Raw genomic sequence first — 16,926 nt, 5'->3', positions numbered from 1 at the left:
TTTCCTTCTTTACATATTCAAAATCACAACATATGCAGTGTTTGTAGTTTGTTTGGGACAGGATTTCCTGTGGGAACTATACATACATGCCCATCAATTGCAATTTGCATTTGCTTGGAAAATAGTCCAAGACTAAAATTGTTTCCATAACTGCTTAGTAACTCCACTAAGTTTACATTCATTCTTTGCTTTGATCAGTTTATTTCATTTGTTTGTGTATTACTCAATTTATATATAACTTTCTAAAGAGGAATCAAAGTGGATAATGTAAAATGTAATGCGCTCAAAACAACAATAAAATATAACAATAAAACACAATTTTAAAAGTTTATAAACAGCAGAACTGCACACTCTACTGTGTGCTACAGACCATAGCTAGCTGTATGATACTTCAGGGAAAGCCTGTGTGAAGAGATGGGTTTTGAGGAGACGTCTATATGTCAGAACTGTGGGGGCCTGTCTAATGACAGTTGGTAAAGCATTCCAGAGGGTAGGAGATGCAACACAAGTGCTTCTGAGGTGAACCTCGAGATCTTAAAGGAAGCCAGATTCCAGCTGGACATCAGGAAAAGCTTCCTGACTGTTAGAGCAGTACGACAATGGAATCAGTTACCTAGGGAGGTTGTGGCCTCTCCCACACTAGAGGCCTTCAAGAGGCAGCTGGACAACCATCTGTCAGGGATGCTTTAGGGTGGATTCCTGCATTGAGCAGGGGGTTGGACTCGATGGCCTTGTAGGCCCCTTCCAACTCTGCTATTCTATGATTCTATGGTTCATGTGGCCCCCTCAGAAGTGCTCTCTGATGATTTCAGAGATCAACAGAGGGTGACATAAGCAGCGATGTGATAACCTGTCCCCAAGTTGTTTAGGGCTCTACATGTTAAGAGCTACAGCTTAAACGTGGCCTGGTAGCTTATTGGCAGCTAATGCTGTTCTTTTAACAAGGATGAAACTTCCTGCCAGAAGGTGCCCCAGTTAGCAGCTTTGCCTCTGCATTCTGCACCAGGTGGAGCTTCTGGATCAAGCCCAAAGGTGGTTCAACGTGGAATTCATTATAATAATTCAATCTTGAGGTTACCAATGCCTGAGCTGTCATGGCTAAACTATCACAGTACAGGAATGTACCGTCCAAAGCTGGTAAAGACCACTCCTAGCCACAGAGCCCACATGTCTCTCTAATGACAAAGATGAATCTAGGAGTATCCCCCAAACTATGCACCTATTCCTTCAAGAGGAGTACAACCCCATCTAGAACAGGCAAGTGACCTATTTACAGGACCTGTGACCCACCCACAGTTCTTTCATGTTGCCAGGATTCAAACTCAATTTATTGGCCCTCATCCAGCCCACCACTGCATCCAAGCACAGGTCCAGATTTGTTGCTATTTGTTCAGGACTCTGAAGTCCTGTTGTTGGGGAAAACAATTTAGACATGAAAGAGACAGTGGACGGCTATGGGGAGGAAAAGGCTGAAAGAGTTGATGATGTGTTTCTAATGCTTATAAAGTTATACTAATCCTCATTTGGAGAAGAATTACATTTGGTGGAAAGTGAAAATGAAGTTCTGTCTTTGCAAGAGAGCTCACTTAATATGTTTGAAAATAAGCAGGAAAGCCGTGAATACTTTTTCAACGTGTTAAACAAATGAAAACATCTCCCACAATAAGTCTTAGGATACAGATAGTTTATAGAGAAAGGTAAATGCAAAAGAACATCACATATAGAAGTAAAATGTGAAACAAAGGAAATATATTTGTACAGGTAATATGTAAAGGTTGTACTATACAAAATATACTACAGTTAGTTGAAGCATTTATGGTGATATGCCCCTTACACCCTATGTAGAATTTCCAGTATAGGAAACTGACCGTTTAAAAATATGATAGAGAAATATAGATTGTAAAGGAAAGGAATCTCTCATGCAAGCACTTGAGTCATTGCTGACTCCTAGAGGGACGCCTGCTTTCGCTGACCTTTTCTTGGCAGACTTTGTAGTGGGGTGGTTTGCCATTGCCTTCCCCAGTCACCGTTACCTTTCCCCCAGCTAGCTGGGTACTCATTTTACCGACCTCAGAAGGATGGAAGGCTGAGTCGACTTGAGCCGGCTGCCTGAGAACCAGCTTCCGCTGGGATTGAACTCAGGCCGTGGGGAGAGTTTCGGCTGCAGTAACTGCCGCTTACCACTCTGCACCAAACGAGGCTCCGATAGATTGCAAAGGTTCTAGAAATTGCCTCCAGCTGTTGTTGGTAACATTTATTTATTTATTTATTTATTTATTTATTTATTATATCCTGCCTTTTTTCCAGTACTAGGGGCTCAAGGTGGTTTCCAAGATTAAAACATGTACAATTAAAACATATAAATATAAATTTACAAAAGTTAAAATAGAATTAAACCTGCAGTAAAATTAAAAACATTTTTAAATAATAACAGTTTAAATTAAAAACAACAACCATTAACACAGGTCCAGAGTAGTTCCAAAAGCCTGCCGGAACAATTTTTTTTTTTTGCCTACCTCTGAAAGTGCAGCACAGAGGGAGCCAGCCTAGCCTCCCTGGGAAGGGCGTTCCAGAGCCTTGAAGTAGCCACTAAGAAGGCCCTCTCCCATGTACCCATCAGGTGTGCCTGGGATGTTGGTGGGACTGAGAGAAAGGCCTCCCCAGAAGGCCTCCCGGGATGTCGCACACCTCATGCACCCCATAGCATAGTACCGCAAGATCCTTCCCCCTCCCTCCTGGAAAGCCAGGAGGTCTAGACATGCCCTAGGGCTGCACAAGCCCTTCCCATCCCCCCCAAGATCAGATCCTTTTTAAAAGCAAAGGTCCAGGGTAACAGGGACTGGCCGGCGAGATCACATTACGCCAGTCCTTTTACAACTTCATTGGCTGCCAATCCAGGTCCGGGCCTGATTCAAAGTGCTGGTATTGACATTTAAAGCCCTAAATGGTTTGGGGCCAGGTTATTTGAAGGAACGCCGCCTCCCATATGTACCTGTCCGGACCATAAGATCATCTACAGGGGCCCTTCTCCGTGAGCCCCTGCCAAAGGAAGTGAGGCAGGTGGCTATTAGGAGGAGCGCCTTCTCCGCTGTGGCACCCTGGCTGTGGAATGAGCTCCCCAGAGAGGTCCGCCTGGCGCCTACACTGTACTCCATTCGTCGCCAGCTGAAGACCTTTTTATTCTCTCAGTATTTTAACACTTAATTTTAATTTTAATTTTAATTTTACTGTTCTAACACTGTATTTTAATCTTATATCAATTTTGCTGCGTGGTTTGATCCTGGTTGCGCTTTTGATACTGTATTTTGTATTTGTGCTTTTAACCATTAATCATTTTAATGATGCCTTACTGAGGTCAGAAAGGCAACCCCATACAAGTGCATACTATATTATGCCACAAAAGACAAGCATAAGAACCTAGACTTAGTTGTTTCCTAGCAAAGTTGTCTTGTCTTGTCTTGCATTTGTGAGCCACACTGTGTGATAGTTCCCAAAACCTGGGAACTTCACTGGGTTTGGGTATGTGTGCGCGCACACAAAATCATGGCCATAAATAGCACAATTTGCACAAAAACATGGCCATAAATGTTCTAATATGCATATTCGACCATTTACAGCTGCAGTTTTGCTCAAATTGCTATTTTCCACAAATTGTTAATCCCCCCCTGTTAGTTTGCCCAGTGCCTGATGGGTCTTGTTGAGCCTGCTGGTGGATAATGGAGCTGGACTCACCAAACTCCACTCCCTGAACGGATTCCTACAACATCCCTAAGCTAGGTATGCTAGGATGGTGGAAGAGACTGGGAGATGCAACAGAGAGGAACTAGTGATACCTGCAACTTTCCCCCGGCCATTCTGGGAGTCCTTCATCCTGTGCTACCTTGCCACAAGGCAGAGCTCTCTGGAGAAAGCATTAGCCATGGCCTAAGGCAGAATCAAACCTCCAGTCTTATAAATAAGGGGGAGGAATGCTTTTCTTCTGTTTTGAATGCAAACTGAATTCAGCACGGCTTTCTAAGCTCAGCCATCCTGCTCCTTCCCTTCATTTTCCTTTCTCCCCTTGTCTTATTTTATTTATTTTTTTAAAAAATATACCTCTTGTCTTGTCTTTTTTGAAGTGGTTTACAATACAAAAATGTAATAAAATGCAATAAAACCAATTGTTAGAACAGTAAAACAATGCTAAAAACAGTAACACCCCCTTTATCCCGACCACCAATCATTCGGTGGTTTCCCAGTTGTTCCATTCTAAAAAGTCGAAATGGCTCTCTTAAGGCTTAGGCCATAGCTAGACCTAAGGTTTATCCCAGGATTGTCCTGGGGTCAAACCTGTTCATCTAAGTGCCACACAGGGCATCCAGCACTCAGGCAGGGACGAACCTGGGATGATCCTGGGATAAACCTTAGGTCTAGCTACGGCCTTAGTTACTGGCCCAAGAGCTTCAAGCTAAAATATGCTGGTACTTTTGGCCCTGCCCATTTTGACTTTCACCCCACCCACCACTGGAATGTGGCCCCCGAAAGCTTTGAATTCGGCCCTTGGGCCAAAAGAGGTTCAACACCCTTGCTCTACTGTAACTCAGCTTGTAACTCAACTTGAGTATGTGCAACTGAAACAACTAAAGCACTGTGCACACTGATGATGCTATAGATGATGATGATGATGATGATGATGATGATGATGATTGTTGTTCATTTAGTGTATTTTTTTACCACTGGGGGAGGAGTCATTCAGTGGATTTTCTGCTTGGGCATTAAAATGTCTTGGTCTGCCTCCATTCATCATGATGCTTTCAGCTTTTAACTTCTTGGGTTCCAACTAGGACCTGCTTGTGGTAAGGAACGTCTGTCAGTGGAAGCTGTGCCGGCTGAACACAAGGCCCTTGCCCGGTATTAATTGCTGCGCGACTTGAAAATAAAACCAGGATGTTCTCATCCACCTGTCATGGGCTTCTTTTTTGTCACTCAGAAATGCCTTTCTAACTAGAATTGCCTTCATTTCCTTCCTAGATTATATTCCATGTGAGACTATAAGGACTCGCAGGCAAATTGCTTATTTGTTTTTAATCTGTAAACCTGTGACAAACGCAGCCGTTGCAGCCTGCTCAAACGCCTCGGCCAAATGCGCTTTATGTGCAAAATGAGCTGCCGTGAATACAAATGGCTAGACGTGAGCCATATAAGGCATACAACCGCACTGGGGCAACCATTTGGATGTGCGGCTGACAATCTGGTATGTTTCTTCCTCGGGTCCCTTTCGTCACCTGAATTTTGGGCTCCATTTCATTTCAGAGGAAAGTGTGGGATATGCTGAAAAGAGCTGCAGTAAAATACCAGTTTAATCAGGAAGTGTCACTTTGTGAACATGAAACATGTTTGGTTTGGCCAACAGGGTAGTTTGCAGCTCAGCCCTGTTTTAGCCATTGCCTTATTTAAAAGAGAAGAGGGTTAGTGAAATGCTTTCCTTTACAAGTGTCACTCAATCTCTTCTAGTCTTCTTCAGATGAATGGTGGCTGCAACAAGCATAGAATGAGCAGGATGGAGCCAGCTGGTACCCAACAACTTGGATAGATTAGTTCAATAGGTTATACATTATTCTTGGTGGCAGCGTTTTGTGTCATGGGCTATTTGTGTCATGGCCCAGGTCCAAGAGCTCTCTGAAACTGAGTTTCTAGTGGCAGCAACTCTACGGAGGGGACCTTGGATCCTGCTGTCTCAGTTCCCATGAGGCACCACTGCAGTCTGACTCTGAGGAGTGGACCTCAGACTCCTCTAGCGAGCAGGGAGGGTCCGTGGAACATTCTGGAAAGCTCCTCACTTCCCAGACCCTCATGGCTGTGCGATAGGGCACTGTCTCTTTAAGAAACCCGGCTGCACCACTTGAATTGGTGGAACTCCCAGAAGGACTCTCCTGGCCTAGCTGTAAAACCCTGCCAGCTGCTCTAAGCCAGTGCTGGGGCAACTTCACAAATGGAGCTGCAGGACTGCTCTCCATGGTCCTGAATGTTTCAAATCTTGGGCTGTTACCTATGGCGCTGGCCTTTGTGCTAACTGCTCCTGTTCCACCCATCTATCCCACGTTGTGCCTCCTTGCCTGAGCCATTGCCCAGGGCAGATGGTGGAACCCCTGATGGACTATGGCATTTTTGTTGGAAGTCTTGAAATGTATTAGGAGGACAGCATGTTTTCAGGTTTTTTAAGCATTGATATGGCTTTTCAAAAGGTCAGTTTGGGTCAAACAGATCAGCGCAAACCCAAACTCAGCCTCTTAACATATTAATAGTTTTTTTAGATGTTTGTTAAAAACTGATGGCAACTATCCACATTTAGATGCCATCTATCCTGGTTGTGTTTTATTTTGTGTTTTATATTATGCTTTTATACTGTTTATTTTTTGTTTTGAATGGTTTCCATGGTTTTAATTTTTGTAAACTGCCCAGAGAGCTTTGGCTGTTGGGTGGTATGAAAATGCAATAAATAAATAAATAAATAAATAAATAAATAGTGAAACTACAAATGTTACAAAATAATTTTTTTAAAAAACACAGGGCTGCCACTAAAAATGACACCCCTGTGTGCAGTTTTGTCTCCGCCTGCGTAACATCTAGTTCAACTTGCCCCATTTCCCAGTGTCTGTTTCACACACGCAAACCACGTTGCCAGTTGCTCCACTGAGGAGGGAGATGCATACTGTGAGACACAGAATCAATTCAGCTACATGTCATTTGAAAAATACAACATAGGGATGTCATTTTTGCTGGCAACCCTGTGTTCTTTTCAAGTTGTAGCTGTGGCCTGCGACTGGGAGTGTACATTTGTTTCCCCTCAAATTCCCTGAAAACACACACTCAGGCCATAGCTAGACGGGGCGAAATCCCGGGGTGATCCCTGGGATCGTCCCGGTGCATCCACATGATGCACAGGGGATCCTGGGATCAGGGAGGGATGATTCTGTTGAGTTATGGCTTTAAAAGCTGATTAGTTATGGCACAGACTGGGTTTCTGGCACATAACCTTTTGTGTTAAGTCTCTGTCTGGGCCTTCCAGAGACTTGCAGAGATTACAGCGGTTCTCAGCCAAGTCAGCAAAGACGTGAATTAAGACAGAGATTTATGTAGGTTAAAATAAACCTTTTTACTGGCAAATAAATATATAATTTAGTTATGGCAGTACAGATACAAATACTTACAAACGGTTAGTCAATACAGCTCACATCAAGTTGGGTAAGTGACATGGAAGTTATACAGGAAGTTAAAAATACATTTACTTTTATAGACAACCTGTACAATGATGCAACTCCTTGCAACCCTTAATTGAAGACAATCAGTTAGACAATTATTCAATTATGACACTCAATGTCCAGGTGTAGAGTTGACCTTTAAGTTTCTGCTGAGTCTTCTGTTCTTCCAGATCCTCAGCAATTAACAAATCAATGGAAAACATAACCAGGATCCATTCCAGGATCCAACAGATTCCTCCCTTGTCCCTGGATCTCACCCTCCCCTTTAGCCCCGGTTTTTCCACGCTCACAGAATGTGTGGCCAGGTGCACCGGGTTGACTAGCTCCTCACGATTCCTCACCGAGGGTAGGTTGAGGGGAGTGGGGAAAATAATTTAAATTTAAAAAACCTTACCTTTTGCACATGAGCGTTCATGCGCTGCTGCCCCTTTAATAATAATAATAATAATAATAATAATAATAATAATAATAGGCAGGCGCAACGCCTCTTCTTCTGAAGTCGTTGCGTGTAAACAGAGGAGGGATCTTGCGATAAACTCATCGCGAGATCTTCCCTCCTCCGTCTTGGGCTAACCGGTAGGTTTAGCTAAGGTCTCTGAACATCTGTGGCCAATGACCACATCTATTCTCCTTAAACAGTACCCTGTCTCCTTATGAGAGACCTCTAGTCTGATCACCTTCAAGGAAAGAAAGGGGTAAAAATGACTTTAAAAAGTATCTACCAAACCTACTCATCTGTCATGTGGAATGCTGGGGAGGTGGTTGCCCAGGCATGTCTCTACTAAGAGTAGACACTGCCCAGAGTTGCTGAAAAGCAGTGAAGGCCAACTGACCCATCTTGATCCCTTCTCCAGCACTCCAGGAATGTTCTGTAGAAAACAAATGTCAAAACCTCTCTGTAGCCTTTTGACATGGGGCAGCCACCCGCTTGCCTAAACAGGGAACAGGACTGGTATGTTGGACTGGAGGGGGCGAGGAGAAGAAAGTGGCTCGGATTCCACTCCCCGCACACCCAAACTGACATGGCTCTTTGATCCCGGTGCCCATTTCCCCCTAGCCAAGGATGCCTCAGGATGCTTTTGTCACTATTGCCAAACCACGCATTCACCCCACAGTCTCTTTGAGTTGCAACTACATTGCAACAACTGCTGGGTCCTTCCACCGTGGTTGCTAGAGCAGCTGCCAGTGGAACTCTTTGCTGGGGCTGAGTAATCTCATGGCAATAGCCGTGATGTGAGCACATGGGCCTCCTGCTGTTCAGCTCTGTGGGATTGGCTGCTGAAAGGACTTGTCAAGCAACCCCACAGGCTGCCAACAACTTGATCTGCCAACAGGCAGCCCAGCCTTGGATTTCCCCAACAGTAATGGTGACCTCCTGGGTCCTTTTGCCGATCAGCTTGATGGAGCCCACCGTGGGAGGTTTGAAAGATGGCTCCCTCCTTCCTCCTGCCCTTTCTACTTTAACTTGCCCCCTCCATTAACCAGTAGTCATCTCCCACTCAGGTTTCATTATATTATTATTATTATTATTATTATTATTATTATTATTATTATTATTATTATTATTATTATTTGCTTTGTGCTGTTGACCACTTTGAGCTTATGGAAAAACAATCTACAAATATTCTAAATAAATCAATACAAGTGGGATCTGGGACAAAGTATCGTAGGGTTGGAGTGCTCATGTTGCAAAGTTCCAGCCAGCCAGCCAACCATGGTCTCTTCGAGGATACTCCATTACCTCCTTCCTCTCCAAAATCAGTCCACATCCAAGCTGGTATCCCCTTCTTAGGGTGTTTTTCTGAACATTTTTTGTACTTCTGAAAAAACGTCCACATTTTCTGATACCTTCCTATTGTGAGTAGGTGGTCTGTTTTAGCTATATAATTACCTGCATTTGGGAAAGGGGTCTTTATTAGTATATAGGATATATAGGTGTATGTATCTTATATACTAATACTCAAAAGGAACACTCCCCCCTTACATATGTTACAGTAAATATCCAAAGTTTTCTGATTGCCAATATATGAATAGTTAGAATCCTAGACAAATGTTGTTGCCAGTAAATGAAGGGTGCTTCCAAATAGAGGATTCCTAGCTAGGGTGACCATATGGAAAGGAGGATGGGGCACCTGTATCTTTTAACAGTTGTATAGAAAGGGGAATTTGAGCAGGTGTCGTTTGTATGCATGCAGAACCAGGTGAAAATCCCTCTTCATCACAGCAGTTAAAGCTACAGGAGCTCTGCCCTCATTTGTATCTGGTCACTCTAATATAGCTTCTGTAGTTTTAACTGTTGTGATGAAGAGGGAATTTCACCAGGTTCTGCATGCATTCGAATGACACCTGCTGAAATTCCCTTTTCTACACAACTGTTAAAGATACAGGAGCCCTGTCCTCCTTTCCATATGGTCACCCTATTCCTAGCACCACCAAGAAAAAGGCATTTCCTCCTCAATGACTATTTTCTGTTAAGAAAAAAGATGGAAGAAGCGATGGGCAAACATGGCAGAGTTACAAACTGAAGTCATTGTCGTCTGGACCTCCAGTAAAATTCCATGAATGAATCAGGGTGACTGCAGAACAAAAACCTCATCTGGAAGCACTTATATATGAGGGAAATGCATGTCTTTATTTTTAAAATAATTATGAAAACTGAAAGCTGTCAATGGGCAGGATCTAAAGCCTTGCAGATGCTCGTCTGCTCATGGATGGATCTTTTCACCTCCCCACTTCCAGATCAGTTCTCCATGCCTTCCAAAAAGCCCCCTACAAGAACAGGGAGCCCTTGGAGTAGCATTCCATAAACAAAGAACTTCCATAATAAGGAAATATTGTCTTTCTCCTGTACATCCTCAGAAGCACTTCCCATTTCATCATGTATTTCTCTCAAAACCAAAAAAAAAAAGAGAGAGAGAGAGATGGTTGAGTCAAGGGATTTCAGGATGTGTTCCATATACACTGGAACAAACCATTCTTTTCCTAAAGAGTAGGGCATTTTCAGCATCATTTTAATGAAAAACCGTCCCCTTTAAAAACTGGAGGCATTAAGAAAAAAATGAGATTCAGTGATGACCTTTATCAGCTCTGATGACAGCTATAAATCAGGCTGAAATTCTCATCAGCCGGCTGGACAGAATTCATTACAGGCAAAGATTGCTGCGTTATTTTCTGCCTTTGATTGAGGGACGCCCTATTAAAATGAATACAGCTTCAATGATACGAATCACAGATTTCAAAACACAAACGGAGGCCTATTACTCATTGATTCTTAAGACGACGATGATTACAGGTCTTGGAGGCTAGTGAAGCCGTATTGTGTTTTGCTTAGAGTCACAAAGCAGATCAATTTCTGCGTCTTTAAAGCAAGCCAATTTGCTCTTCATTAAATTTCGACCCTTTGCTGATGACGCGTATTGACTGTAGCAGCGAGATCTGCCTGTAATGATCAATGCTGGTTTACTTTCCCCCCCTTTCCTTTTCTTCTTTTTGAGAGGGTGGTGGGGCGTATGGTCTGAACTTCCAGAAGGCAGTAAAATCTTTAGAAGATGGTTTAATTGTTCAGTGCAAAACATGCATTGATACGTCCTCTCATCTATGGTGGTGATAACCATATGACTTGGTTTTCCGTACAGCTTAATGGCATTATTCTTATACCATTGGCAGCTGCAATTCAGGTGACCAATTTCATGTCATCTCAGATATCACTTTCTTTTGGGGCTAAAATTTAAGGTTTTTAGCCCCTGTCTTAACTACTAATTGATAACAGTTTAATTAACATATCTGGCTTTTGCAAAATATTCTGGCAATTGTAGGTGGGGAAGGACTAAGGGCTTCTTTAGATGAAGGGGAAATTACGTTGCCTTACTGGGGCTTTGCTTCCTGCTTATCTTGTGTAGTTGTAATGGGCTGCATTTCATGGGCAGAGAGGGGTGACCACCTGGTCTTTAATTGAAAATTTCCCCTCATCTCAGTGCTCATAGCCTTGAATGGGATAGCACCTTTTAGAGGATGCTTTGTAGCACAACTTTGGCTGCACACAGTAGAAAATCCCACCATATTTCAGAAGAATTGGGATATCCAGAGGGGGTTTTCTTTGGAACAGTATAACTGGTGGACTTCTGTGAGTGTCCATTCAGGAGCATGCCTTATTTCGTAGAATTCTCTGGGAAATCTCTTACTCCATCTCAGTTTCATAGAATCATAGAATAGTAGAGTTGGAAGGGGCCTATGAGGCCATCGAGTCCAGGAATGCAGGAATCCACCCTAAAGCATCCCTGACAGATGGTTGTCCAGCTGCCTCTTGAAAGCCTCTAGTGTGGGAGAGCCCACAACCTTCCTAGGTAACTGGTTCCATTGTCTTACTGCTCTAACAGTCAGGAAGTTTTTCCTGATGTCCAGCCAGAATCTGGCTTCCTGTAACTTGAGCCCGTTATTCCGTGTCCTGCACTCTGGGAGGATCAAGAAGAGATCCTGGCCCTCCTCTGTGTGACAACCTTTCAAGTATTTGAAGAGTGCTACCATGTTCAGGCTAAACATGCCCAGTTCTTTCAGTCTCTCTCACAGGGCTTTGTTTCCAAACCCCTGATCATCCTGGTTGCCCTCCTCTGAACACGCTCCAGCTTGTCTGCGTCCTTCTTGAATTGTGGAGCCCAGAACTGGACACAATACTCTAGATGAGGCCTAACCAGGGCCGAATAGAGAGGAACCAGTACCTCACGTGATTTGGAAGCTATACTTCTATTAATGCAGCCCAAAATAGCATTTGCCTTTCTTGCAGCCATATCGCACAGTTGGCTCATATTCAGCTTGTGATCTACAACAATTCCAATCCCTTGGAAAGGGGATTGACTGCAAAGCCAGTCTAATCTATAGTGTGGTCATTTCCTTAGTCCTTCACAGAACAGAAGTAATATTTGTAGATTTCTTGTGCACAAATGCACATCTGGGCTTAATCAATACACAAGGAATCGAAACAATTGCACCTACCAATGCATCAATACCCATTCCAATAGTTTTTATGCAATGTGCTGAAATAAGTCCACGTATGTGTGGGGATGGAAGCTTGATGTATGGGTAGGAATGATGGGATGTATAGTCCACCACATCTGGTGAAGGCTGATAAAAGGCATTGGGTTTGGAGGGGGTGGAATCCACTTTCAGAGAAGCCTTTCAACATGGACTTGTCTGCTGTGGAGCTCCTATATGCCTGCCTCAGAATCCCTGTGCATTGAAGAAGACTCCAGGCATCTCCTAGATCACGTAGTCTGTCACATCTGCATGGAGCATTGGCTGGACACATTAGGAGCCTAGGAAGCTGCCTTTTACCTTCGTACACGTAGTCACATTTCTCTGCTCTGGCTGGTAGTGGATCCATCAAGGATTCTCAAAGAATCCCTTTACTGGAATTGCTGGGAAAGCTACAGAGAAATTGCCAAGTCCCCTCTTTCAAAGCCATATTAGATGTCATAAAATGCCACATGATGAGCAACTCAGGGCGCAACCCTATCCCAATAGCCACCAGCTTCCAAACCTGGATGCTGCCGAGTCTCCAATGCAGGGCAGGAGGACAGCGACTTTGGCCGCCTAGCAGCAGCCCCACAGAGAGGGAGGGAAGGAGGTGGGGCAGCCATAGGGAAGGGCATCCCACAGTTGTCCCAGCCTCCTCCTTTCCCTTCCCCTGGGGACCCCGCTTTCCCTGCCTCTGCACTCCATTGACTGAGCACCAAGAGGTAGCCAGCGTGGTTCTTTCCATGCTGGCTAAAAGGGATGGGGGGGGAGGGATGGGGAACATGGTTTGTTAGCTCCCAGGTCAGAGCTCCGGCTCCAGCCTCATAGCCAGGAAACTGAACGATCCTTTGCCCCCGCCAGATGTTGTCTAGGCTAGGGATAGGCGAACTCACCCCTGTGCACCTTGGCGGGCGCCCACCTGTCGCTGCTGCCGTCCGCATGGGCTTCTTCTGAGGCTTGGCTTGGCCCAGCAAGTCCTCAGCAGCTCCCTGCCCTCCCGCTCCCTTCGGTCCTTCACCTTTGCATACATGAGGTCTCTGTGGCCGCCATTGGCACAGCAGCAGGGAGGGGAAGTGTGCAGTTTACCGAGGCTCTGGAAGTTGCACCGTTCTCCCTGTTGTGTCAATGGCAGCTGCCAGTGATGCGGGAGGGGAGTGCGCCATTTTGGCGCAAGGGTGGCTGGCTGCTGAGCACTCTAGGGACCTCATGGGTGCTCAAGAGGGCTCTGTGCTCATGCCATGGGGGGCAGGGCGGACATGTGGGGGTCCACCGGACTCCAGGACCCAGTTCGGTTCTCATGACATCCCTAGTCTAGGGGGCCATAGGACTGCAGTTCCTGGAAAACATGGGTGGGGAGATGTGATTGCACTCATGTCCTACTTATGGGTTTCTCACAGGCAGCTTGTTGGCCACCGTGTGACCAGAATGCCGAACTAGATGGACCTTTGATCCAGCATGGCTCTTCGTCTGTTCTTACGTTCTTCAATGTTCAGGAAATGTTATATGCTATTAAAATACTTCAAATTTAAAATCTTTAGCAACTCTCTTTTTTATAATAACAAGGAATAAAACTCAGCGTGGGCCAGATTTGTAAGAGCTCTCTAGCTTCTCCAGGAGGATTTCCCCCCACCTCCTACTTGATCCTTTGAACTAGACATGCCAGGGATTAAACCTGATCTGAGGGCTTGCAAAGCAAAGGTGCTCGCCCACTGACCCCACTGTCGTCTTGTTCAATTCCTTCTTTTAGATTCGGAATTCGTTTACAGAGACCGGAATGGCTCCGTGATCGTGCACAACATCGAAGCAAACAGCTCAACAGTGTTAATAGACAACAAAATAATTGTAAGTACCATCTTTAATGGGCAGAATAATTTCACAGTTGTCTGGCACTGAGACTGCTAAAGAAGGGGAAATGGCTTCAAGGGACTTCTTGCACAGCCTTGGAGAAGCAATGTGCTGTTTACATGTTCTGGCCGAAGCAGCAATAGATAATGCAAAAAAAAAACCCAAAACCACCAGATCTTTCGACAGGCCTGGAGTTCAGATTGCACAGTTGCTAGACAGATGCCTGACTTATCATGTCCCTCCTTCTGTTTGTAAAGTGGGATGTTTTAGTCTTCGTACAGAAAAATAGCAGTGGAAAGTAGTAGCTCTGATGTCAGTGGGGTGGTGAATCCATTCCGGGTTTCAGTTAGAACCAGTCAGAACTCTAAAGGAGCTACTCAAGGTGCTTCCACTGGTTGGGTAGCTCCTCTAGAGTTCTGTCTGATTCTGACTAAAACCCAGAGTGGATTCACAAACCCTCAGACATCGGAGGAACCAGCCTCCACTGAAACCTAGTTATCGTTTCCCTTTAACATAGCTGACTGAGCCCAGTGTGGCCAAGCCTAGCTTCTGCGCTCCACCCCTCTGTGCCAGTGCCCCATAGATCACAAGGACCCTGTTCCCCACCCACTATCCCCTGGGGCTTGAGCTGGGCCAACACATTCCCCCACATTCTTTTAGACCATTCCAATTCAGTTTCATAGTGGGGGGGGGGATATATTTCAAAAAGAAATTCAATGGTGAAGCAAATTTCACAGAAAGCCTCATGGACTGGGTTTGGCTTTGGAGGAGGCCATGGAAAGTGTGCAAGCATCCTGTTTTGCATTGTACGAGCATATCTCTGGCAGCCTCCTTGGCTTCCCACAATTCAAGTAAATCCCAAGGGAAGACACCATGAGGTAGTTCCTCTCTTCAGGCTTTTACCGATCAGGTAGCCAGGGAGATGCAGGACAATGGGGAGAAGTGTAGCAGAAAGAAGATGCAGACCCAGCACCTGTGTCTGCCTTGCTGTGATTCGGTACGCTGAAAAACATCACACACACACACACACACACACACACACGCCCTACGAATGAGGCAGAAAAATAGAAGCCTCCTTTAGGGCAGAAGAAAATTTACAGGAAATTTGAGGATAGATTTAGGCACAGCGCTAGCTCTACCTATTACGTGGAGCTAGATACAACACTCCCCACACCTGCATTGTGGAGGATGCAAAATGGGGGGCAGCCTGCCAGCACAGTTGATGCTGTTGCCACTTGCGGTGGCAGTACACAAAAATCCCCCCAAACCCATTACAGACATGTTAGAAGCTGTGCTACAACCCCTGCCAACAGTGAGCCTTGCCTGGGGGACACTTGAGAATTTCTCCTTTGCCTGGAGGGATTTGGTGAAATTGTCCCCCAATCTCTCTGCTCACAAATCGGATCGATAGTTTTGCATCAGTCTACCTGCAATAAAGTGTGAGCCAACCCCTAGAAGCCTTGATATCTGCTGATATTTACAATGTCAGAATGTTCACATATCTCCTCTTCTTCTTCTTCTTCTTCTTCTTCTTCTTCTTCTTCTTCTTCTTCTTCTTCTTCTTCTTCTTCTTCTTCTTCTTCTTCCTCCTCCTCCTCCTCCTCCTCCTCCTCCTCCTCCTCCTCCTCCTCCTCCTCCTCCTCTTAAAATTGCAAAATGAGAATCTTGACAATTTCCATTAGAAAATGCGCATTTCGCTATTGTAGAGCAAGTCTATCTCACCCGCATGCAAAAATACGAGTACATCATGGCCATGTTGTCAACATTTCAAATTTATGCCTGCGTATTAAAATGTATTTATTCGGGGTGTTGGGTTTTGTTTTGTTTTTAGGTGTCAATAAAGGCTATTCGATATGAAGTTTCACCAGACAGAGAATATGGACTTTTTGCATATGATATTGTGCCGGTAAGTAAACCAGCTATGTTATGGGCAAACGGTTGGTTGCATTTTCCTCCTTTGATGAGGTGGCCATGGGTTACGCAAAGATTCCTACAGAATAAACCTTGATTGCTAAAGAGTTTAGGTCTTGTTCAAACATAGTGTGAGGTAATGGCATTGTGGGCAACTGCAGCAGTGCAAAAAGAAGGGGAGGATGGGGTATTAGTTAAAGTGGGGCAAAGTGTAACCAGAAGAAAGGAGAAGGACTTAAAAAGTATCATATACTTTTCAAAAGTATCATATACTTAATGGATCTTCCCAGTGACTACTTTCCAGGCATCAACATATACACCAGCTAGTAGTCAACATTAGGTGTGAAGATAGGCCTACAGTCATTACCTCCTAACACCCATAACTAATGTCTGTTGGTGGCTTCTCTCCATTCGACTAGCGTGGTGTATCTGATTATATCTGTATGTCACAGTACTCTGGATACATTAACTGGGACGTTAGTATTCTTTGTATACTGTACTCTGTGCACTGGATCATGGCAGAGACTTGACTAAGACATACAAAATTATGCATGGTGTGGAGAAAGTGGGTAGGGGGACATTTTTCTCCCTGTCTCACAATACAGTAACCCAAAGGGGTCAACCTGTGAAGCTGATTGGTGGCAGATTCAGGACAGATGAAAGGAAGTATTTCTTCACGCTGTGTACAGCTAAACTATGAAGTTCGCTACCACAAGATGAAGTGACAGCCACCAATTTCAATGGCTTTAAAAGGGGATCAGACAAAGTAATGGAGGATAAAGCTATCAGTGGCTACTAATCATGATGGCTATATATTACCTCCTCTGTTGGAGGCAGTATGCCTCTGTATGCCATTGCTGGGGAATCATGAAGGGGCTGTCATACTCTTGTGATACTTTGGGGTTTTGTACAGGCACCT

At 44.6% G+C, this 16,926-nt stretch overlaps 1 protein-coding gene across 4 annotated transcripts in view; it reads left to right on the top strand.

The window, feature by feature from the left end:
- DPP6 (dipeptidyl peptidase like 6) overlaps positions 1 to 16,926 on the top strand; it is a 562,250-nt gene that overhangs the window by 387,602 nt on the left and 157,722 nt on the right. For all 4 annotated transcript variants that reach the window (XM_063126315.1, XM_063126297.1, XM_063126324.1 and 1 more), the window contains exons 4-5: positions 13,999 to 14,093; positions 15,928 to 16,002. In XM_063126315.1, coding sequence (XP_062982385.1) covers positions 13,999 to 14,093; positions 15,928 to 16,002 — 170 coding nt within the window. The remainder of the gene's footprint in view (positions 1 to 13,998; positions 14,094 to 15,927; positions 16,003 to 16,926) is intronic.

The sequence above is a fragment of the Elgaria multicarinata genome, chromosome 1 (genome assembly GCF_023053635.1).
Source record: "Elgaria multicarinata webbii isolate HBS135686 ecotype San Diego chromosome 1, rElgMul1.1.pri, whole genome shotgun sequence".
In the NCBI taxonomy this organism is placed as follows: Eukaryota; Metazoa; Chordata; class Lepidosauria; order Squamata; family Anguidae; genus Elgaria; species Elgaria multicarinata.
Note: the sequence above shows the minus strand (reverse complement) of the source record. Positions and strands in the feature narration are given on the sequence as shown.